General features: G+C 46.6%; 1 protein-coding gene across 1 annotated transcript in view; it reads right to left on the reverse strand.

Moving 5' to 3' along the window:
- fam171a2a (family with sequence similarity 171 member A2a) overlaps positions 1-25000 on the reverse strand; it is a 55059-nt gene that overhangs the window by 8918 nt on the left and 21141 nt on the right. The window contains exons 3-5 of the mRNA XM_062531586.1: positions 22029-22121; positions 12427-12585; positions 9668-9847 (exon numbers count right to left, since the gene is read on the reverse strand). Of these exons, the coding sequence (XP_062387570.1) occupies positions 9668-9847; positions 12427-12585; positions 22029-22121 (432 nt within the window). The remainder of the gene's footprint in view (positions 1-9667; positions 9848-12426; positions 12586-22028; positions 22122-25000) is intronic.

A 25000-nucleotide genomic window follows, 5' to 3' on the forward strand; every position in this document is an offset into this window, starting at 1 on the left:
TAATGAGAAATAAAACAGTGAAATGAGAATAGCAATCAAATAAGTCACTCAGTTAATTATATATAATAATAATAATAACTAAAGCATGGTATGGCTAAATTTAAGGACAATAGCAAAATAAATTTCAAATTCTATCAATAGACAAATTATAACAAAACAATTGTGAAGTCAAACTGCATTGGATTGGGATTAATGGGGAGAAAGATGCATGACAAAAAGAAAAGAAGAAAAAAAAATAAATCGTGGTGACTTTCACTTTCAATCGGGTTAGCAGAGGGGAATCTGCTGAAGTATTCATTCAAGGATGTTTACGTTGCTTTCAGGCAGGCAACGTCACGAGCGCGACGTGTCCGAAGACACAGGTGGTTAATTAAAGCTAACCGGGAGTGAGTAGGGGGAAATAACAGCACATGCTATTGCAACCACTGAAACAAACGCTGTAAGAGACGCTGAAACGAATGCTGGAAAACAACCTGCATATTCAAGAAGTTCTGTGCAATTGAGGATATCTGAACCTTGGAGAGACGGCCGGTAAGACATTTATACCACCTTCGGGAAGATATGTTTGTACCGAACGCATTCCTTGAGCTATTGTGATACTGGCGTCCGTGGGCTCATCTGTTGCCCATGCTTTAAGTTGTTTAGGCTTTAAGCATTGTGATTCTATGCTTAGCGATTTCAATGACGTTTGACAAGTTGCGTAGTTGTTTGTGTAATTAGGTGCAAATGGGCCTGTGATTTAACCTACGGTTTGCATTTCGTTAGTTTAAATCTGGAAGTCTAGTGGTGGTGGGTTTGTGTATTGCTGCTAGTCCTTTTTATATTGACGGTGATGTTGTATATTGAGTTTCTATGTCATGAGCTATTTAATGAGCTATTTATAGTTACATTTTTCTATTGTGATTTTTCTATTGGATTAGTTACTTGCACTTTAGAACTGGCTTGATTATTTAAATGTCTATTGTTGGTTGTGTATTCTTATCTTATGTATTTTTTGGTCTCTATTTTGTTTGTCTTTTTAAAGGTTTTTCACCTGGTGAAATGACTAAAAATGAAATGGCTGCTACAGTGACTACTGCATATGTCTGCCTCTGAATTGAAAGAAAATAAAGAGAAAAATAATAAGGAGGAAACCAAAGCACTATTGTATTGTGGAGTCATTGAGTGGAATCCAGCATTAAGAATCTCCATGGATGTCTTTCCATTTTCAAGTTGAGGAAGTTTGCACAGAACACTAGGCACAACTTGACAGTGAAAAACCGCCGGTCAGAAACTGAAAAAACATGTCTGATCCTGCTTTGAAGACCGTTGAACACATTAGGATGGAGAGAACCACAACGAAAAGAGCCTTCTCTCGACTTGCAAACAGCTTAGTGAGGAATCATGAAGACATGGCTGAGGAAGACCTCAAGGAGGCCCTTAGTAAACTCACGATGGCTGCGGAAAAGGTCCTGGGTGTAAATGAAGATTTGGAAGCCAGACTCCTCGCTGACATTGAGGCTGGACTGGAAGCTGGAGAGGAGGCCATGCTGTCGGAACAACAAAAAGCTGACATAACGAAAGCCTCAAAGGACTGCGAGACAAAATTGAAAACCATCAAAAATCTTGTCCAAGACACATTGTGGTCCAGCTATGGAGCCCTTGAAGTGTTGACCGCGCTGCAAGTGGCAGAATCAGCCTGCAAGAACACCGTCGCAGTCGACCTTAGTAGCAAGCAAGAGGCTTATGAATTCATGCTTACCCACCTACAGCAGCTCACAAGGTCAGCAAAGGAAGTCCACAACCGCTGGAAGAAGTGGATCCCTGGCGACCAAAAGAAAGATCTTCAAGACAGACTCCAGGACCTTGAGGTAACAATCCCTAAGCTCATACTCAGAAAGGCTGATTTCATTCAGGAGAGGCTGAAGGATGAGGAGAGAAGACGACCAGCACCAGTAGCCCCCCCAAATCCCCCTGTAGCAACCATCAAGCTAAAGCCAACAGCTCTACCCACGTTCTCTGGAAATAGGCGCGATTTTAATAGATGGAGGAAGGACTGGGAAGCACTGCAGAGGCAAGGAGAGCCGACTGGGTCTAAGGAGGTGAAAAAATTCCAGTTGTTGGACAGCCTGGACGAAAAGGTCACCAGAGACCTTCGACTCACCGCCTACAACACAGCAGAAGATGTTTTCCGTGTCCTGGAGAACCGCTATGGGAACCAGACCGCCATTGCCATCGAAATTGTGGAGGAGCTACAGAGGATGCCGGCTGCAAGGAGTCATCAGCCAAGAAAAATCGTTGAGTTAATCCAAGCAGTAGAGAAAGCTCTGCAAGATTTGAGCGATCTAGGAGACACAGGAGCAATAAAAAACCCGCTGGTCATAAAGTCCATCGAAAGTAAGCTTCCAGACTCCCTGAAGAAGGAGTGGCTCACATATGTTGCAGATAGTCGCAATGCTGTGACCCATGTCAACCGATTTGACACTCTGTTGGTGTTCCTGAAGCAACAAGAAAGGATCTATGAGCAGCTGGAGCACCTGATGGATGATGAGCCAAGGAGGGAAGCAAGACCAGAGCCTAGGTATGCCAAGACGAGGGCCACCGAATTAGAAGATTCCCGTTCAGGATGTGTAGTGTGTGGCGATTGGAAACACGGGACCAAGCTGTATTTCTGCAGGCAGTTTCGAGCACTGAAACCAGTGGAAAGAGAAGCTGCAGTAAAGAAGCTAGGAGCCTGTGAGCGGTGCCTTGAAGTCCATGACGACCTGGCATTTTGCAAGTCCACCTTCCTCTGCAAACACCCAGACTGCCAGGATGGACATGGCCCGGAACATCATTATTACCTGTGCCCCAACACGTACACAACAAGAGGTGCAGGCCAGAAAAGAAGTGGACGTGATCCTAGGGAAGGGAGGAGAAAGTACACTGCTGGCCAAGAGGACTTCTTAAGTAAACTCTCCCCTGAGCTTGCAAACCAGTGCAGAGATGTCTTTTCAAACGCTGCATCAAAGACCCTTAGCACGTCGACGGAGCAATCAAGCCTCCTCATGGGAAGTGGGATACAGGAGTCGCCAGTCATCATGATGCTTCTCGACGTGACTGCAAATGCTGGACAAAGAATTGGGACTTTGATCGACCTGGCGTCTGACACTAATTATATTACACACAGGGCTGCAAGCAGGCTGAACCTGAAGAGCGAAGAAATCACCCTCATTGTCCATGGTGTTGGGGGGATGAAAGTTCATGTAGAGACGAAGAGGTACCTCTTAAAGATCAGGGTGAAGAACCCTAAAGGCACCCTTCAATCTCACCAGCTCCTTTGCTATGGATTGGACCACATTGCAGATGTCCACAAAGGCGTGACCGCAAGGCAACTGCAGAGGTTCTTCTCAGACATCCCAGCTGTTGAGCTTGAGCGCCCTAAGGAAATCAGCTTACTGATAAGCCACAGAGAGGGTAAGCTGGCACCTCAGCGCATCAGGGTCATCGGAGATCTTGTGCTATGGGACGGACCATTGGGGAAGACCGTCGGAGGCACACACCCGGACCTTTTTGAAAGCATTGCCGTGTCCACCCACACATCCAAAACCCACTTTGCTAGGTCAATGAGAACAGCCGCAGTAAAGTATGAAGAGCTCACTGTCAGGATTCCAGAAGAACCACCACCAGCCAGTCAGAATAGCTGTAACCCACAGGAGTCAACGACTCTTACCACCAACCATGACTTCCTGGAATGGTGGAGGTGGGACAGCATCGGCGCTGCCTGCCAACCAAGGTGTGGGGGCTGCCGCTGTGGAAATTGCCAGCCAGGGGGCAAGGAGATGACGCTTGCTGAAGAGCGGGAGCTTGAGGTAGTAAGAGAGGGCCTTACGTATGTCTCTGGCGGCTGTCACAGTAAGGACCCACACTGGCATGCTAGGTACCCCTGGGTGGAGGACCCAATCTCACTCCCAAACAACAGGGGAGCCGTTGAGGCCACGTTCCTTAGAACAGAGAGACATCTTGCCAAAGAGCACAAGTGGAAGACTGCCTATGCTGCCCAAGTACATGACATGATTGCTAGAGGAGCTGCAATCAAGCTGTCCAGGGACATGATCACCAACTGGACCGGGCCAGTTTGGTATGTCAGCCACCTCATTGCTCCAAACCCGCATTCAATCACAACACCAGTGAGGCTTGTTTGGAATAGCAGCCAGAAGTTCAGTGGTGTGAGCCTGAATGACATGCTGATGAAGGGTCCAGACGTCCTCAACCCGATCCGTGCAGTCCTCCTGAGATTCCGGAGTGGGGTGTATGCCGCTCTGGGCGATATTAGAAAGATGTACAATTCTGTCTGGCTCGAAGACCGCGAAGTGCACCTACACAGGTTCTTGTGGCGGGACTCCGAAGATGAGGAGCTGCAAGAGTATGCTATTACTAGAGTAAATATTGGAGATAAACCAGCGGGCTGTATCGCGCAACTGGCTATGCGCGAGACTTCCAACTTCCCTCAGTTCATGCACCTTGAAGAGGAGCGTCGGGTACTCCAACAGGACAGCTATGTCGATGACCTCCTGACATCACATGATGACCTTGACCAGCTGAAAGCCATTGCTGCAAATGTGGAGCAAATCCTGAAGGCTGGAGGATTTCAACTTAAACCGTGGGTGTTCTCTGGGCAAAGTGGGAGGCAGGAGTCTCATGAAGATCCAGGTGATAAACTGAAAGCCACAGTTGGAGCCATGGTCCTCCCAAATCAGATCGGTGACGACGACAACAAAGCCCTTGGCCTCGGCTACATTGTCGAAGATGACCAGCTTCACGTTATGACGTCAGTCAATTTTTCAAAAAGGAAAAGAAAGATGCGGCTTGGCCAGAACCTCCTTCAAGAACAGATTCGGCCTCAGACCCCGAACCCCCTGACAAGGAGGGAACTACTCAGCCAGGTGGCTGGACTGTACGACCCAGCTGGCTTGGTAACCCCTGCAAAGCAGAAAGGGGCTATCCTGGTGCGCAGAGCATTTCAAGAAGCCAAAAGCAAGAGTTGCTCAGCCAAAGATACATGGGACAAGGCGCTCTCAGATGAACTGAGGGAAGATGCGATGAAGCTTTTTGAAGAATACGTTCAGCTTGGCAAAGTTAATTTCGCCAGGGCGTTAACTCCTCCATGCCATGCGAATGACCCGTGGGCAATCACCTTTTCTGATGGAAGCGAGCATGCTTATGGAGCAGTGATGTACCTGAGGTGGAGCACTGACCAGGGTTCCATCATCAGGCTAGTGGAGTCCAAAGCTAAACTGACCCCCTTGGATCAGAAGGGAGATGCCGTGAAAGCAGAAGTGTGTGGGGCGGTGTTCGCCTCCCGGCTGAAGGTTTACTTTGAGATTCACAGCCGGATTAAAGTTGGAAGATGGTACCACTTTGTTGACAGCCAGACAATCCTTGGTGCGATACAAAGAGAGAGCTATGGTTACCAAACCTTCTTCGCAAATCGTATTGGAGAAATCCAAAGCAACTCACAAGTACAAGACTGGTGGTGGGTCCCTGGTCCACAGAACATTGCTGACTTGATTACAAGAGGAGGTGGGCCCAGGGACCTTGATGAGGATTCAGAGTGGCAGACTGGACCAAGGTTCCTGAGCTTACCTGTGAGTGAATGGCCCATCAAGTCCTCTAAAGAAATTGCAACTGCTGCTAGAGAGAGCATCATCAAGATGCAGAAGAAAAGCTTTGTTGCCGCGCTGACGAGGGCCCAGTCAATAAGGTTGTTACAGCTCCAAAATCCAGCTCAAACGGGGCTACAAAGGCCAGATCCAGCAATCCAGGGCCTTGTGGACATTAAGCGGTTCAGCATCCTAACGGGTCTGGTTAAGACCATTGCATGGGTATGGAGGGCTGCAAAAAAGTTCCTTGGATCAAACCGAGCCTTAGGTAGACCAAAGTGGGAGGCAGTCCCTTTGGCTGGAGTCATCTCAGTGAGAGAGAGAGAAGATGTGCTGAGAGACCTTTTCCTTGGTGCGCAACAAGGTACCAACTTCCCAAGCACTATGACTGATAGGCTGGTAGTCTTTAAAGAACAGGACTCTGGGCTTCTTGTCTGTGGGGGAAGAATACAAAGTTTTAAAGAAGATCACGCAGCCGTTCCCATCCTGCCATATGATTCTTGGGTGTCCACACTATTAGCCCGAGAGTCTCATGGCGAAGGTCATGATGGTGTGGCTGGGACCCTGCTTAAGATGAGAAGGAAGGCTTGGGTCGTAAGAGGAAGGAGAATTGCCCAAAATGTTGTTGACCGCTGTCTAGTCTGCAAAAAGGCGAGAGCAAAGAAATGCCAACAAGTGATGGGTGACTTGCCGTCTGAAAGAACTGAGCCTGCAGCACCCTTTGAATTCACTACAGTGGACCTCTTCGGACCCTACCATGTGAGGGATGACGTCAAGAAAAGAGTGACACTTAAAGTCTGGGGTGTTGTTTTTTGCTGCATGGCCAGTAGAGCCATCCACACAGAGCTGGCAAATTCTGTCTCCACCGAAGCATTCCTGATGGCCTACCAAAGGTTTACTGCAATTCGGGGGCATCCGAGGAAGCTCTGGTCGGACCCGGGGACCAACTTTGTAGGTGCAAAGTCAGTTCTGGAGCAACTCCACAGATTCCTAGACAGTCAGAACAAGGCTGCCCTGGAGGAAATGGCCGCGAGAAATCAAACCGAGTGGATGTGGAAGATCCATCCAGCTGACTCCCCACACAGGAATGGTGCTGCGGAAGCCGCTGTGCGCATCGTGAAGAGGGCCCTTCAGAGCCTTGGGAAGGAGTCACCACTGAGCTACAGTGAGTTCCACACTGCTCTCTACTTGGCGGCCAATCTTGCGAATGAGCGTCCGATTGATGCTAGAATCCAGAGCAGGGAAGACTGTATCAAGTATGTGACACCGAACACTCTCCTGCTTGGCAGAGCTTCTCAAGAAGGGGATGTCAAAGGCTTTGACTTTACTAGCTACCCTTATAAGAGGCTCCGAGCCATGCAGTCTGAGGTGGCGAAGTTCTGGAGGTGCTGGAGTCAACTGGCTGGCCCCAACCTCTTCATCAGGAGTAAGTGGCACACTGTGGAGAGGAATGTCGCTGTAGGGGACATCGTCTGGTTGTGTGACCAAAATGCGATGAGGGGGCACTTCAAACTTGGCCGGGTTGTCAGCACCAATCCGGACAGCAAAGGCATCGTGAGGGACGTCGGTGTTAAGGTTTCGCCGAGCTGCAGTGTTGCTGTGATGGCTGTAGGGACAAGGAAACCCTGCCTTGATGAAGCGAAGGAGAGGACTCAAGCTGTGGTTCTCCACCGGGATGTCCGGCGCCTAGTTGTCCTGTTGCCTGTCGAAGAGCAAATGGCCCACTGAAGTCGTATGGCTTAGATGTTTCAGGATTTCAGTTTGATGAGTGGCGACCTTCCCAGAACGAAGTCAGGAAAGCTCGAGTGGGAGGTGTGAAGTCAAACTGCATTGGATTGGGATTAATGGGGAGAAAGATGCATGACAAAAAGAAAAGAAGAAAAAAAAATAAATCGTGGTGACTTTCACTTTCAATCGGGTTAGCAGAGGGGAATCTGCTGAAGTATTCATTCAAGGATGTTTACGTTGCTTTCAGGCAGGCAACGTCACGAGCGCGACGTGTCCGAAGACACAGGTGGTTAATTAAAGCTAACCGGGAGTGAGTAGGGGGAAATAACAGCACATGCTATTGCAACCACTGAAACAAACGCTGTAAGAGACGCTGAAACGAATGCTGGAAAACAACCTGCATATTCAAGAAGTTCTGTGCAATTGAGGATATCTGAACCTTGGAGAGACGGCCGGTAAGACATTTATACCACCTTCGGGAAGATATGTTTGTACCGAACGCATTCCTTGAGCTATTGTGATACTGGCGTCCGTGGGCTCATCTGTTGCCCATGCTTTAAGTTGTTTAGGCTTTAAGCATTGTGATTCTATGCTTAGCGATTTCAATGACGTTTGACAAGTTGCGTAGTTGTTTGTGTAATTAGGTGCAAATGGGCCTGTGATTTAACCTACGGTTTGCATTTCGTTAGTTTAAATCTGGAAGTCTAGTGGTGGTGGGTTTGTGTATTGCTGCTAGTCCTTTTTATATTGACGGTGATGTTGTATATTGAGTTTCTATGTCATGAGCTATTTAATGAGCTATTTATAGTTACATTTTTCTATTGTGATTTTTCTATTGGATTAGTTACTTGCACTTTAGAACTGGCTTGATTATTTAAATGTCTATTGTTGGTTGTGTATTCTTATCTTATGTATTTTTTGGTCTCTATTTTGTTTGTCTTTTTAAAGGTTTTTCACCTGGTGAAATGACTAAAAATGAAATGGCTGCTACAGTGACTACTGCATATGTCTGCCTCTGAATTGAAAGAAAATAAAGAGAAAAATAATAAGGAGGAAACCAAAGCACTATTGTATTGTGGAGTCATTGAGTGGAATCCAGCATTAAGAATCTCCATGGATGTCTTTCCATTTTCAAGTTGAGGAAGTTTGCACAGAACACTAGGCACAACTTGACAACAATACTATTATACAAACCATAACACATTACAAACTCAAAGGACTAAGTGCATATTAAATAAATATGCCTTAAGACCCCTCTTAAAAGATCCAAAGCTGTTGCTGGAACGGAGAGCACTGGGCAACTCATTCCACCAACACGGAACCACTGAAGAATAGGATCTACAATTTGACCTAGCATGTATGGTTGGTCGACATAACAGACGCTCCTCAGAAGATCGCAATGGGCGGTTGGGAATGTACATCGTGATTAAAGAACTGAAGTAGCTGGGAGCAGATCCAGTCAGTGTCCTATAGGCCAGAGTGAGAGATTTAAATTTAATTCTGGCTACTATAGGGAGCCAGTGGAGAGTAACTAGGAGAGGGGTTACATGTGTCCTCTTTGTTTATCCAAGTAATGTCTGCATCAACACTGAGACTTAAAGATCATCTTCCAGCACATTCAGTGTATCACAGCAATCTCACTTTTGCACAATTAAACAATTGCTCATGAGTGCAATTGTGCTGTGATTTCCACTTTCATTGACTCATTTGGGAGATGTGTTTATTCAAAACAACACATAAGGAACCAAAACAACAATCCAGTTTAAGCAACAATCAGGCTTCAGGTTCTGTCTTTCAATCAAAGATCACAGCTAAGATAATATGAAGCAAAGCAACACTGCCTTGTGTAGGATTGCTTTTCACTCCACTCGCAAGAAGGTCATTGAAATGGCTTGATATTGATTATAATTCCCTGGCCTATTGATGTAGTATTCTAGCTTATTGTGTAATGTTATTTAGGCTTGGTGGCTGACAGACCACTGTGGGCAATCCCACTACCTCTAGCACAAGGATTCTAGCCCCTCTCCTGTGGGCCTCCTGAAAACAAATCATAATCTGAAATGGCAGCAGGTCAACACACAGAGCTGGACAAGTTGTGGTCATTACAATAGCAGTAACAGACAGAGTGCATTATTTCCAATTAAACTACTCACCATTCGTACTGTGAAACAAAAACAGATACGGAAAGTTCCCATCATTAGGAATACAGACTCCATGTTACACCACACTACAATTATGCGTTGGGTCACTGCAATACGATATCTGTGTGGATTGACCTATAGGTGTTACAGTAATAACAAGCGATGTCTCCTTCTTACCTGAGCGCTCGTCGTAGCGCCAGACAGGCACGCTGGTGGCCATCTTGACGGGCGAGTCAGACGGCAGGGGGATGGAGACGTGGATGGGGTCGGAGACGGGGATGGTGCTGCCGTTCTGGGCGGAGAGGAGGGCGCATACCGCCGCCACTGCCGTCAACTCCACCCAGGTACTGTTGGGGCCTGGTGACAGAGGGACAAGAGAGAGAGGTCAGGGAGACTCCCAAGCCGACCAAACATACTGTCCATGAGCATGAGTGGTCTCCCCTTAATGATTGTAATTTGCCCTTGGGGATGAATAAAGTATATCTACCGGTATCTATCTATCTATCTATCTATCTATCTATCCAAGACAATGTAATGGACATAAGGTGTTGTTTCAAAGAACTGCATTGAAGTCAAACTGCAGTGGATATTAAATAGGTCACTTGGATGGGCCCTTGCTGAAGTTGAATTGAAGTGTCCAGAATTGGATCATATGCCTGCACTCATGTGCACTCATAAAACAAAGGTGCTACTCTCTCAGTCCTCTGCTTTCTCTCAGGGAGTTTTCCACAGAATCCTGGACACGCTGGCTCTCCGGAGAGGTCAGACAGCCTTTCCCAGTACTATTTATTATGATCCCTTTAAAACGAAGGCGTTAAATGTAGAAGCATCCAAGCTGCTTGATAACAACACTGCCAAAAGTCGAACGAAAGCCTCGTCTTTGTATACGCAATTGTAAACATGCGCACCATTCAGAGTTAAGAATATGGGGAACGCAGCAGACTGTCATCACTTTATGACACACGCATGTCATGCGTTCGAAAACAAACTTGATAAAGGGCGAAGGCAGCTGTGTTTACACTGGACTATCATCATATTTCATTATCTGGTGCATGCATCAAGACCAGTGGAGACAGATTTCCAAACACTCTGCCTGACGGGCTGTCTTGCCAACCCCCGCCCCCCGCCCCCCAAATCTCCAAATCAGGTCACATCTATGTTAGAGCATCTGAATGTGCCTGCTCAGTCTTTCACAATAGTGCCGTTAGCCTTATGAAAACTGTCCTCTTCAACAGCAGATTAGCCAGACCGGTGCTCTGCCAACAAGAGCTGGGAAATCAAGAGAAGGAATGAAAGCAAAGTCTCTCGCATCTCTCTGCCTTCTATGGATAATGTATTTACAGTGTGTCTGACAGCATGCTTTTGTATTTACAAGATGGTCTGGAATGTTACAGCACACTCGAGCTAATGCTAAGTGCTAGTGCTAGGACCATGACATTCATGATTATGTCATTGCACATTTAAACTGTGAGGTATGTGTGAAATTGTCCACGTGTGTGTGTGTGTCTGTGTTTGTGTGTGTGTGTGCCTACTGTATGTCTCTGTGTGTGTATATGTGTGTTTTCTTCATTTTGTAATGTTGATGATAGCATGGAAGATAACAGGCTTGAGCTTGCAGTGAAAAGCAAGAGAAATGAGAGAGGAGAGGGTGCAGACATCCTCTTTATTGAAGGAAAGTACAGCTACAGTATGCACCTCTGAATGTTATGGGGCCATGCGAGGGCACTGTCATCTAAGATGAGTGTTTTATGAAGATATGAAACATACATGAATATGAATATAACCTCTCTCTCTCTGTCTGTCTCTCATACAAACATACAAATACAGTCAATTGCATGAAATAGAAACACTTGACAAATAACTGACTACGGCGATGACTATTGACCCTATTAAATACCATGGTTATATGAAATGAACAGTCATCGCCTCTTCTCTCTGTGACCATTTCAATCCCCTGCACTCATCTAGTCTCTTGCATAGGTGCCATAATCTCTCCATCTTCTTTCATCTCTCTCTCTCTCTCTCTCTCCGTATTATGTTTGTACTTCTCTTTCTCAATTCTTTTCTCGCTGATCTCCCTGGTCTTTTCTCATATTGCCCTGACTCATCCTTGTTTTGATCCCAGTTTATGAGATCTTTAACTCTTTCCCGTTATCTCAATCCACCCGTGTCTTTGATGCTCTTACTCCCTGGAGCCTCTCTCCATTAAGTGGCTCTATAAATATCTCCCTAAAGATTAGGCTGATTATGGATATTATGTCATTTCTCTGTGCCTCTTCCTTCTTTTATACACACTCACTCTCTCTTAGCCACTCTCTCTCTCCAGTCTTTCCTCTTTTCTCTCTTTCCTCCCCTCTCTGACTATTCAGAGAAACAAATAGATTTTTTTTATCTACTGTAATAACTGACAGCTCAACGGTTTAACTGCTGCTTCTGAAATGCTCAACTCTGTCTATCACTATCTCCTCCACTTTATATTCATATTTCCCTTCCTCTCTCATCCTTTCACCTCTCTCTCTCTCTCTCTTTCACACAAACACACACACACACACACACACACACACACACACACACACACACACACCTGCACTATTGTTCTCAAGGCCAAAAGGATAGGGGAAGCAATTTGATTCAATTCAATTCAATTCAAGTGAGTTTATTAGCATGATAAATATATTTTGCATTGCCAAAGCAGGATATATTTTAATTTCAGGTTTACATAGAGAATGCTCGGAGACTACAGTAACAAACAAACTGGTGAGTGAGTAGGTAAGTGTGCACGTAAGTATCTCTCTCTCTCAATTCAAGTCAAAGGTAGACTTATTGGCATGACTCATTGAAGCAGTGTTGCCAAAGCCGACATACAACAATACAAACAGATACAAAATCTGCTTGGAAACAATAGGATACAATACAACTCTCTCTCTCTCTCTCACCTGTGCCATTGATCTCCAGGCCCAGAGGGTAGGGGAAGCCCCCGATCTCATATTGGCTCCTGGCGGCGGTCAGCACTGCAGAGAGGGCCAGGTCGGACGTGTTGAGTCCGGCACGGATCGCTCTCCGTTGGAGATGCACCCACGGCTGATTCTTTGCCCCTGTGGTAGCAGACAGCAGACACAAACACACAAATGCACATTTGAATTCTTCATTTGGAATCACAGATAGCACATTTCCAACAAATAGGAGTTTTAAATGTTTCTAGCAATCAATTGTTTTTACTGAAAACTTCACCTGCACCACACAGTAAGGCTACTTGTTACACACACCCATACATCCACACACACACACACACACACACACACACACACACACAAGATTCTAAGAGTTCCGTCTATTCTACTTTCTGGTTAGCCTTTATTATAAATGCATATTGAGACAACAAGTCTTCTGTTCTTTTCAAAGTGTTATGCCTGAGAATCATCATCTGTGGAAATGACCAAACGTGGCAGCCAGAGACTAACCTAAGACCTTAAGAATGTTTGATAACATTGCATTCGATCAACCGGGTTACAGTAAGCTAAGCATAAGGGTAATTATTTGATCTAGTGAAGACAGCATGGTATTACCTGGCCTTAAACCTAGGCATCACTTTCATCCTATCACTTTGTTTACACACCTTCTCCCAAAAGGACATGACCTTCGGTGCTAATCTCCTAAACCCCATCCACCGACCACCGAAGCCAAAACACTACGAATATGTGCACACACACACACACACACACACACACACACTCTCAAAGAATGCACACAGTCATTGACTGCTCAGCTCATACACTGTAGCTACTATATACAGTACAGGTACTGTACATCACATGTGAGTTTGAGTGGCTAATGGTTAATGTACTTTGGATGTATTTAACCTGGGTTCCATCGTGGTCTATGTACTCTCCAGTGATCATGTGTTCCCCTTAATGTGGTTCATCCCGCTTCAGGAGCGAGCCAGTCCTAAAAATACCACCCTCATCACTTCACTAACACACACACACACACACACACACACACACACACACACACACTCACACTCTCTCTCTCACACATACAGTACACACACACACATACACACAAGCTCACACACACAAGCTCACACACACACACTCACTCACACACGTGCGGCTCCCTCCACCCTGTCGACTCGGATTAGCGGCCGGCTAGCTGTCGGCTAATCGCTGCAGACAGTTCAGGCCCCTGTGCTGGAGCCCTGAGCCCACTGCAGCACGGGCTGGTGCTTCGTCATCTCACCCTCACTCTCCCCTCTCCTCCAGCCATGCGTGGCTCTATCCTCTATATCCCACACGAGTAGGCGACGCATGTACCATACATCTACCCTTCTCACTCTCACTCTCTTTCGTAGTCCATACTTACATCTATCCATCCATCTATCTACCCTGGCTAGCTTTGTGCCTGCTTCCATTAGACTGTTGAACAGTCACTCTTAGTCTTCTTTTATGTATTTATGTATTTTATGTATTGTATTTATTATTATCTTTTAGAGAGTGTGTGTGTGTGTGTGTGTGTGTGTGTGTGTGTGTGTGTGTGTGTGTGTGTGTGTGTGTGTGTGTGTGTGATGGTATGTGCTGCTTCTCCACATGTGAAGTTCCTAACGGAAAAATAAAGTTCTTTGAATTGAATTGAATATCTCCTCACCCCTTTCTTTATCTTCTCACATGGGCATACATGCATTCAAGCATGCAGCTTGTCTTCTCACTCAATCCATCCATTCATCCACCCATCTATCTATCCACCCATCCGTCCACTTTTTCCTGTACACTCCCTCAGTTGTGTATTTCTCTTCACCTCCACTGCTTAAATAATGAACTGTGTTTCTTGATGTGTCGTGTTACAAAAGACACACAGTTGGCAGACCGAATTGGCATAACAGCACTACTAAGTTAGCGAGTCAATCACTTTAGGTCAATCAATGTGCCTCTATTTGGTACCCAATGGGCTGCCCAGTTGAGTATAAAGTAGCGCACGGTGTGAGAGATCCCACCACGGGGCACTCTAATTAATGATCTAATGACACCCTTGACACGGGGGAAGCTTTCGGTTGTCATGGCAACGGGCCCATCAATTGATCGTATTCTAATTGGACAATAGCATGGAAAGGAGGCCACAGTTGTGTATAATAGGAGAGAGAAATGAATGATAGCATGAGAGGTTTCGTTTTTGCGCTGATTGGTTGGGTTGGGCCTAGCGTGACTGCTGAAAGGCCTGTGTTAGGCACTTCAGTTCAGTGTTACCCCGGAGTTTTCCAGGCCCAGCGGGGGTAAGGTTTAAAGAAGCCATCAGCAGTCTTGCAGCTCAAATATTCAACAAACATCAGCGAAAAAGACCAAGAGGTCATCAGAAAAAGCCTGAAACCTTACACTTCCAAAATCCAACATTCACTCTGTCTCTCACACACAGGCTCACACACACACACACACGGTGCAGTTTGGGGGATGGGAGTCTGGCCTTCCACCAGTAGGGCTAAATAGCCAACACCACAGGCTTTGTGGCTCATATCCATAAATACTTAAAAGGCAATAAAAATCTGTCAAGTTTTCTACACAGTGAATTGAACCCTTAATTTCTACATCTCAAACGGGATATACAACTAAATGCTATAATGAATTAAGATGGCTGACTGCAAGAACTTGGGGGAGGATATTTTACGATCTACGGACATCTCCGTGATTCTTTAGGTCAGTCACCCTCAGTCCGATAATCTTCTCATCTCAAGCAAGTCTTACAACTCCCCACCCCACCCCACCCCACCCCACCCCACCCCTTCTCTGTTCTGGACGGTTGCTGGCTGTAAGTCAGAACAGGCCTGAACTGGGCCCTCGCCCCTCCACAGTCAGTGGCCTTACTAAGGGGGTTCTCTTGCCTCAGGCACAGGGCTCTGCCCTGGATGGGTTACAGAGCCGAGGGGGCGCCCCTTAACCAACACGCCCTCCAATCCCCTGGGACTGAGAGAGGGATTGGGGCCTCTACAGAGCTGATCTCCTGTAAACCCCCCCTTGTGCCAAAACTCTCCGTGGCCCGCGCTGACGTGGAGGAGGCCGCTGGACGCTCATTGGGTCTGGGCCTGGGCCAGATGGCCGGCTCCTCTCATCTGTCTGTGTGTCTGAGACGCTAAGATCCCAGCCCGTCAGACAGCCCAGGCTTACAGGGCAGAGCACACCCTAGTCTTACAGCCCGTACTGTTTACACTGTATGTCAACGGGATGTTTACCCAGTATACCAAAAGGGTGCAATTTTACACTACAGTATGTGCTAAAGAGTGCTGTACCTTTTTTAAATGTACTTTTCTTTACACTGACGTGTATATTGACTGTGTGTAATTAAAATAGACAGACAGATATATAGATAGCTAGATAGATAGCTAGATAGATAGATAGATAGATAGATAGATAGATAGATAGCTAGATAGATAGATACTTTATTGATCCCCAAGGGGCAATGCAAGAAAATGACTGGATGTGAAGGCACAGTTCTTCTCTATGCAGTTCTGTGAGAGAAGGGTAAGTGGGAGAAAACCCCTGCAGGTGTATGAGTGTATGCTTGCATGGTTGTATTCCTCTGCCTGTATCAAAAATATGTGTGAACATGAATGCATGAAAAATGTAGTATCTTTTCCATTCAAGTTTCTTCTTACCATATGACTCAGAATATGTATGGAATTCTCTGTGCATGTGTGTGAATGTGTATGAGTATGTACTGTGTGTACATAGATAAATATGTATGTGTGATGATGTGCTCGTGATTTGAAAAATGCAACGTATGTTTATAAAAAAAAAAAAATATGTCAGCTGACCCACGTAACATCCCCCCCCCCCCCCCCCCCTTCCAGACACACACACCCTTTGGTCTTCTCCCCAGTCTGCTTCCTGACCCCACACATCCCCGGCCTTGTTTCCTGTTCCTCCTCCTCCTCCTCCTCCCTCCTTTCCTCCCTCCCTTTCAGGACAAGGCTCTCGGTTCTGGAGCACGCCCAGAGAACCGGACGTGACCTGGGTCAGCGATGCGAGAGAACAGCGGGTTCTTTTGGTTCTGGCCCGGTCTCTTCCGAGGCGACCCGTTTTCCCTGAGCACCCCTGAATAGTGGGCATCTGTTGTGGTGGCAATGGGCAGCGCAGGGGAAAGCCTTGGCATGGAAGGTGAGGACCACCAGCACAATGAACCCCAAAACCTTGGGTGGGAACGGAGGCCACTGGGGGATCGCCGACGAGATGGACACACACAGGCATGCACGCACGCATGCACGCAGACACACACACACGCACACACGCACACACGCACACAAACACACACACACACACATGCACACACTGTTGTGTATAAGCCAGTACAGTGAGGTGTTGGGATTGTTTTCGAGCTCCTGTGTCTCTCATCTCCCAAATGTCTGTGAGCGCGGTCTGCTTTAAGGAGATTACTGCCCCCGAGGACCACGGTATCCACGGGGGACCTCCACTCCGCACCCCAACATTAATCACCCAAATGCACTCCACTATGCCAAATGTCAAACGATGCCCCCAAAACAACCGCTGACTGATTCACGACTGTGGACGCAGACGATGCATCCATTATTGATGGCCGTGTGTTTTTATGCTGTTTAATTCAGACGCGTCGCATACGATACACGGGAGACCCATGGGACGACGACCTTGGGGTTACCCCCCCTTGAGGAGGAGACAAATGAGGGGAGGGGCTCTGCATTGTCTGGAGCGTCCATATGGATGCAGCTGATCTGTTACGGGGGCAGGGTGGGGTGGGGGAGGGGAGGGCACTGAGGAGAGGGGGTCAAAGGTCGCTGTAAGTGTGCCATCTGCCTGCATGACAAAGGACGGAGAGGAAAACGGAGACAATGCTTTCTGTCTTGCAACAGTAATGACCAATAGGAGGATAAGAGGCAGATCTAATAAAATCAAATCAGGGTGGGATCACATGAAGGGAAGTGATATCATCAAGTGGGACAATATGGCCAGTTAGATATCCAGTGAGGGCAATACTGGGCAGACTGTTTTTTATGTGCCCTTATGGGCAACCAGGTTTTAAAAGTGAAACAGTGAAAATACAGTATCTGCATGTTATTTCACTGCAATTTGACACGTCATTGTTTGTTTGTAACAATCACTCTTGCTTTTGGCCATTTGGTCTCCATATGTATGAGTTTTCCAGGATGGTTTAGTTCTGTATTAGAGGTGTGTCCTCCATTAATTTACTCTGTCTGTACAGTATCTATGGTAAGATATTTTTCTATTCGTTTGGGCCTTTCGTCCACATATGAACAGCATTTTAGCTCACGCAAATGGATCTTACTCAAAAGCCTTCTATACACACACACCTCTAAAGTGAAAATTCTGGTTTTCCGTGGGTTTGTGTGGACCAGTGAAACAGACACTGTCTCAATTGGCGCACTTCTGTCTGCGCACTTGAATTCAGTGTGCTGTCTGCACTGTGTATTCGCACACTGTGTGAATTTCAACAGAATAGTGAAAGACTTTTAGAAACGATGAAATGAAAAGAGCAAGAGCAACAATGGTAACTATGACAATAGGAGATACAATATCAGAATATCAGCTGTAGTTTGCATTCTATGTCTCAGGAGATTTATTTTAGCTAATGTGGAGAGATGATGTTTTTCAAAAAATACTTGGATACGTGTGTACAGGGTCATATTGTCCACAATGAGCTGAGAGGAGAGAGTCTGAGTTTGGTGGAAAGAAACAAACAAAAAACAACATGTCAAGATGCACAAAAATAAAGAAATAAACACACCCTCTGGCAGAAACGTCCACCCACACACAGGCTAAGTATTCCCCGCTCTACTCGAGCTTCAGCTACAGCTACAGCCGCCCCTCTCTCCAGTCCCTTACTTTCTCATCAGTTTCTCTGCCATGGTCACCATGGTGATGCGCTGAGTTGCCTGCCCCCACTCCCCAACTAACAAACACACACACACACACACTCACTCACACGCATACACACACACGGACAGACACATGCACACACACACACACACACACACACACACATACATACTGTACGCACACACACACACACACACACACACACACACACACACGCACACGCACACACAAGCACACACACACATGCGCACACATAAACACATATATACACGCACACGCACACGCACACACACACTTCTTTTTAGTGCCGCTCTCTCTTGTTTACGACCATGGCTTAAGCGCCCCACAGCCAGTCTGCTGCAGAGCGTGAAGGTTGGGGGGCATCCTGAGCCACTGAAGCAAGAGGAGGGAGGAAGGAAGGAGAGACTGCTGAGGGAGCCGCTCAGCTTTTACTTGGACAAATCACATCCTGGAACATCCAAGCTCAGTCTCACGCTCTCCACAGTCCCCCCCCCCCCCCCCCACCCCCGCTCTCTGCCATCAGCTGACAAAGTGCTGAGCCACTTCACCAGCACCAGCACCACCATCATCAACTTCCTTACAACATACTGACTTATGCATTTGGCTGTCGCTTTTACTCAAAGTGACTTACAGACAGCAAATGCAAGGGGCCAGTTTCCCTGGAGCAACTTGGGGTTAAGTGTCTCACTCAAGGGCACAGCGGTGGGGTGGCTGCCAGGAATGAAGCCCATGACTTTTTGTGGCTACTGCATGCTAGCCCAGTTCTGTGGCCACTACACTACCACTGCCCACACCGCCCACTATCATGACCACAGCCATAAGCTATATAACCATAGGGCGCTGTCTGGGATAAGTGTGTGTGTGTCTGTCTGTGTGTGTGTGTGTGTGTGTGTGTTTCTCTGTGTGTGAATACACTTCCTTTTCATAAGAGGCTGCAGTTGACATCAAACAATAGTGAGAGGGACCATGGTCCCTCTGTGTGTACCAAATCAGATCAGGGCTCTCTCTGCCAGCTCTGCTGAGAAGCCAAACAGTCATCACACTCCAAGTGGTGAGTAATATGGAGGCAATTACGTAACGAGGACTCTCTTTAACAGAGCAGAGAGCTGGGACTGACAGCAGACAGACAGCCCTGTGTGTGTGTGCGCGTGTGTGTGTGTGTGTGTGTGTGTGTGTGTGTGTATGTGTGTGAGAAGAAGACAGAGAGATGGGAGAGAAAGAGAGAGAAAAATATGAACAGAAGAGGGAAAGAGAGAGAGAAAGACAAGAGAGACGAAGTTAGGGGAAATGTGCATGTGTGGAGAGATAGAGAGAGAGAGAGAGAGAGAGAGAGAAGTTGGGGGAGGACGTTCGTTGAGGCTTTTGAGCTTCCCCTCCAATCAATAAAGGGCTGTCCCTGCTAATGAAAAGGAGGGAAGAGGAGGCCCGGCACTGCTGTGCTGCGGGAGCCTGACACCACGATCATTAAGGAGATAAGGAGGAAGGAGGAAAAGAGCTGTGTCAGGAGAGAGAGAGAGAGAGAGAGAGAGAGAGAGAGAGAGAGAGAGAGAGAGAACGAGAGAGAGAGACGGGAGAAAAGGGGAAGACCAAGTGAACACGAGAGAAATTTACCGTCAAAAAGAGCGTTAGGTTAACAAGCAAATGCACACAAGTGTAAAGGGAAAATCTCGAGACAGAGAGAGAGAAAGAGAGAGAGATGAGATGAGAGATAAAGAGATAAAGAGCTAAAGACAAAAGAAAGGCGATAGAGAGATAAACCTCGAGGAAAGCAGGAGAGCATGAGCACAGCACAGCAGGGGTTTTCCCAGAGTTCACTGGGGCTGGGACATGACCTCACCCTGAGGCTGTGCAGCGGACTGAACAGGTAAACACACTGATCACTCTCACTGGCCTTGTGAGCTTCGGCAGACTTGCATAACTAGATAGATAGATAGATAGATGGATAGATTAGATAGATAAATATAGATCGATAGATACTGTAGATAGACATATACAGATACTGTAGATAGATACTATAGATAGATAGACAGATAAATACAGTAGATAGATAGATAGATAGATAGATAGATAGATAGATAGACAACATACAACACATGCATCGAGCAATAACAACTTGAGCATTCAGCTGGAGTGATTCTTCAATACCCGAAATCAATTGTGATTACCATCAGGAGGGCTTTATTCTGACCTCTCTCCACAAGAGCACTCAACCCCACAACACACACAGTTCAGTAATCCTGATGATACTCATGAGTATGATGGCCCATAACATCTCTCATTAAATGCAACACTATGGAAGCCAGACTAGCTATCAAACCACCACGAAACACACACACAATGTGCATCCTTCAGTTTCGTTTCATCTGAACAACACACACACACACACACACACACACACACACACACACACACACACACACACACACACACACACACACACACACACACACACACACACACACACACACACACACACACACACACACACACACACACACACACACACACACACACACACACACACACACACACACACACACACAGGTGCACACACACAGACACAGACCCCCCTCCCGGACACACACACAGGACCTTCACACACAACAGCAGTAGTAAATAACCCACGGACATTTACTGCATGTTAGCAGTGGGCTACCCGCAGGCTGAGTCTCCTCCAGATCAATGTCATTATTCACTTCAACCTTACAGACATCACAGCATCGGTGCTCACACACAGAGCACAGACTCACACACACACATCACTTTAACACACACGAGTCATTCACACACAGTCCTACCATCACGCTCAACCTAGAGAGAGAGCCAGGCAGCATTGAGGGTCAAGGGAAGAAAGAACTCTGTAAGTGTGTGAGATGCCCTGAGCTGGCTGGTGTGAGCGCCATCGGCGATGCCATAGGGTGGGGGTATGTCTGTGTGTGTGCGTGTGTGTGTGCGTGTGTCTGTGTGTGTGTGTGTGTGTGTGTGTGTGTATGTGTAGGGGGGGGTGTGGATGACATCACGGTGTCTCACTCTGATGATGTAATGGCTCAATGCGCAGTGCTGCGCTACTATCATTGAGCACCATTCATCAGAGATCTCCGAGCGGGAGCCCGAGCCTGAACGGACTACCAATGCTGCCCCTGGCCAGCGCACAGGCTACTGTAACGCAGCGCTGCGGCAGGCTGCACTGCGCCGCCGGGACATGACCACACGCCTCCGATGAGTGAGTCACGTCCACTCGGCGAGCACTGAGAGTGGGCAGGACGAAGCCGAACGACCACTTTGGGCGTCTTCAAAGAGACGCGTGCCTTTTGCTCCCTCTGTAACCAAAACTGAAAGAATAAAATATACGACCAAAAACATCCGAGGCCACAGCCTATTTCCTGACTGACCGAGGTTTTCTCGACCGTAACTTTTACATTCCAGCCCGTTGTAAGCACCACTATGGTTGAGTGATTTATGGTGTCCCTCAGCTTGTACTGGGGGAATCGTGGGGGAAATGGCTGCACTGTACCTTGTGGAGGTGTGAGCTGATAGTGGTCCTATTAGAAATGACTGTAAAAAGCCTGGTGCTGAGGTTTCTGGGGGGGGGGGGGCGCGGAGTGAGAGGGGCCGAGAAGCGGTGGAATGCGGACGGGAAGTCAGACAGGTAGGTGACTCACCTGGGGATCCGAGCAACAGCTGAACCATGTCATCATACAGGATGAGTGTGGCGGGCTTCTGAGGCAGAAGGTACAGGCTGACTGAAGCATACACTAGAGATAGAGAGATAGAGAGATAAAGAGAGAGAGAGATAGGGCAGATTTATTTAATAGAATAATATTACTACAGCATACAGATTATTACCATTCATAAGCCTACACTGTATTATTGATTAGAAAAACAAAAGGGCAAACGCTTAGAATCTACAGGTCATACAACAATGCACTCCGATGCATTTGTAATTAAGGGAAAACAGTATAACAATTCAGCCGTTGTAGTTTTCATTTTCACTCACACAAATGGTGGCCTCATCAATGTAATGTTGTTTGTGAAATGCAATTAGACTAAAATGCAACATCTGTAGAGTTATCAAAATATCAAATCTCGACCCCTCCCCACGTCCCTTTTCAAACACACACACACACACACACACACAGACACACCTACACACCTACAGTACACACACACACACACACACACACACACACACACACACACACACACACACACACACACACACACACACACACACACACACACACACACACACACACACTTCATCTAAACCCATACACCCTCTGTATTTTTCTTGTGTAACCTGAGATTTCCTTTGACACTGCACAGGCACCTGAACCGAGTGAGTGCACCTCAGGCAGTCATGGTATCAGTCAGCCGTGTAAACACACACACACACACACACACACACACACACACACACATGCACGCACACACATCTCCTTCACCCCGACTGTACATACCGAAAAGGCACACAGCCAACTCAGGTGTGTGTGTGTGTGTGTGTGTTCAAAGAGAGAGAGAGGAAAGAGCATGTTACAGGAGTATTGAACAGATGGGGCCTCTTTAAAGCATTTTTTAGCCCGGCACTAAGGTGAGCACATCACACTTCATCCCAGCACAGAAATAGCCAAAGGGCCGATGGGGAGAAAAGCGCCATTGTGAGGCACCCTGCACACACCACTAAAAAACACAGCAATGGAGTTATACTTGGAATTCAGGAAAGGGTTAGAGGTGGAGAGATGCTGCAATACCGCAGGAAAAACATACAGAGTGTCTCCTTTTCTAAAAAACCCCCAAAAAAACATCTACTGTACGTACATGTTGAGCTACAATATTTAGGATAGTGTCAATTCAGTACTCAATATCAATCAACTCCATACAATATAATACATGTAGCTTATACACTAAGTAAATGTAGGCATCACTATCCTTAGCTCAGCAGTTCACAGCATTACCGTAGCATTAGCATAGTCACAATGAAAGCTCTCTGTGATTGACGGTGGCTTTGCCCATCTGCTTTAGCATGCTGGGCACAATAAAAGTCCCATCTGCTGCGGCTGCCAAAGGTGCCAACAAGCCAGCGAGAGTGCCAGTGTGACTCTCCCGTGGCTCATTCGCCCCCTGTAATCCCCGCATAAACCGCAACTGACTAAGGTTACATCACACCTGCTTTTAAGAATATACAGACATAAATCACAATCTCACACACACACACACACAAAAAAACACACACACACACACACACACACACACACACACACACACACACACACACACACACACACACACACACACAGCTGACTGTGATGATGGTTTTTCTGAACACGGGCTAAAATATATACTTTAGAACTTCTTGAGATATTCAGGTGTAAATAGTGATGAGATTCTACTTCCTGGAAAACAATGTTTACATTTTATACTAAAATCGTATCATTTTACTACACATAAATACAGCATTTACAGGCAAAATGTCCGGCTTCGAGGTGAAAAATCACATGAGCCACAAATCAGTGTCGCCTAAAAGCTTGGTTTAGTTGGCCATACATTACAGAAGCAATGATCTGCAGTTCACGATCTGAAATCATTGCCTTACCTACAGTAACTCACACAAACACAGCAGTAAGTGACAGCAAAATGGCAAATGAAACATCCCATATTGTCAGTGTTTGCTGAATAGAGTGCTGGATGCATAAATGGGCTATGGTGCTTCAGTAGAAGTTCTCACGTGAGCCGTGTACCCTCACTGGCTGTGTTGACCGAGGCACTGAGAGATGATGAGTGGCTTCTGATTTTCGAGTGTCAAGTGACCTGAAAGATAGAGAGTGGAGCTCCTGCACCTTGGCTGCACCTTGGCTGCACCTTGGTAGACAGCACTGCAGGTGCAGCTACCTCACAACAACAACTTAGGACACAGGAAAAAGACACGCTTCCTTCACAGTGCGTCAAATGTGTTGAACAGACTTCTCGGTCAGACAGACAGTGTTGCTACAGTGACCACCATCAGTAGTGACCACCTGCAGCGTTTTTGCATTTTTTTTTTTTTTTTTTGGTGGAAAGGACAAGCCGGCCAGACGCTTGTCCAGATACAGGAGACCATTCAGGGCCCTTATCCCGCACAGACAGGGCAAGCCGCTGCCAGATTCGCCGCAGGGCCCGAAACTCTCCGAGTGGGGTGGAGTGTTTTAATATCTCTCCCTGTGGGAACACATAGGGATCAGGCTGGCGACTGAGTGGCAAACTGCTCAATCATCTGGTAGAAAGACTCACAAAAAGGGCACATTCTGGGAAAGAGAAGAGAAGTCACTGTGTGACAAATGGAACAGAGACATAAAGGAAAAGTTGGGTAATGGATGGAAAAAAAGGAAAGAGCACTGAGGAATGAAACCTTACAAAAATAAAGAAATAAAACAAAAATAAAGAAATAAATCAACTTGAAAAGGAGAGAGATAAAAGGAAGACACCAAAGAGACAGAAAAAGCATAGTAAGGGGCGGAGAGCATCCCTCAGAAACACGCAAAAAAAAACTGCTCCTGAGCTGCTGAGCGTGATCAACCCTCTGACAAGAGACAACGGGCACTGAGGGAGAAAAACACATCAGCGCTGACTCATTTTCGCAAGACTTCCTCCGACTGAA

Source organism: Sardina pilchardus, chromosome 3, assembly GCF_963854185.1.
Source record: "Sardina pilchardus chromosome 3, fSarPil1.1, whole genome shotgun sequence".
In the NCBI taxonomy this organism is placed as follows: domain Eukaryota; kingdom Metazoa; phylum Chordata; class Actinopteri; order Clupeiformes; family Clupeidae; genus Sardina; species Sardina pilchardus.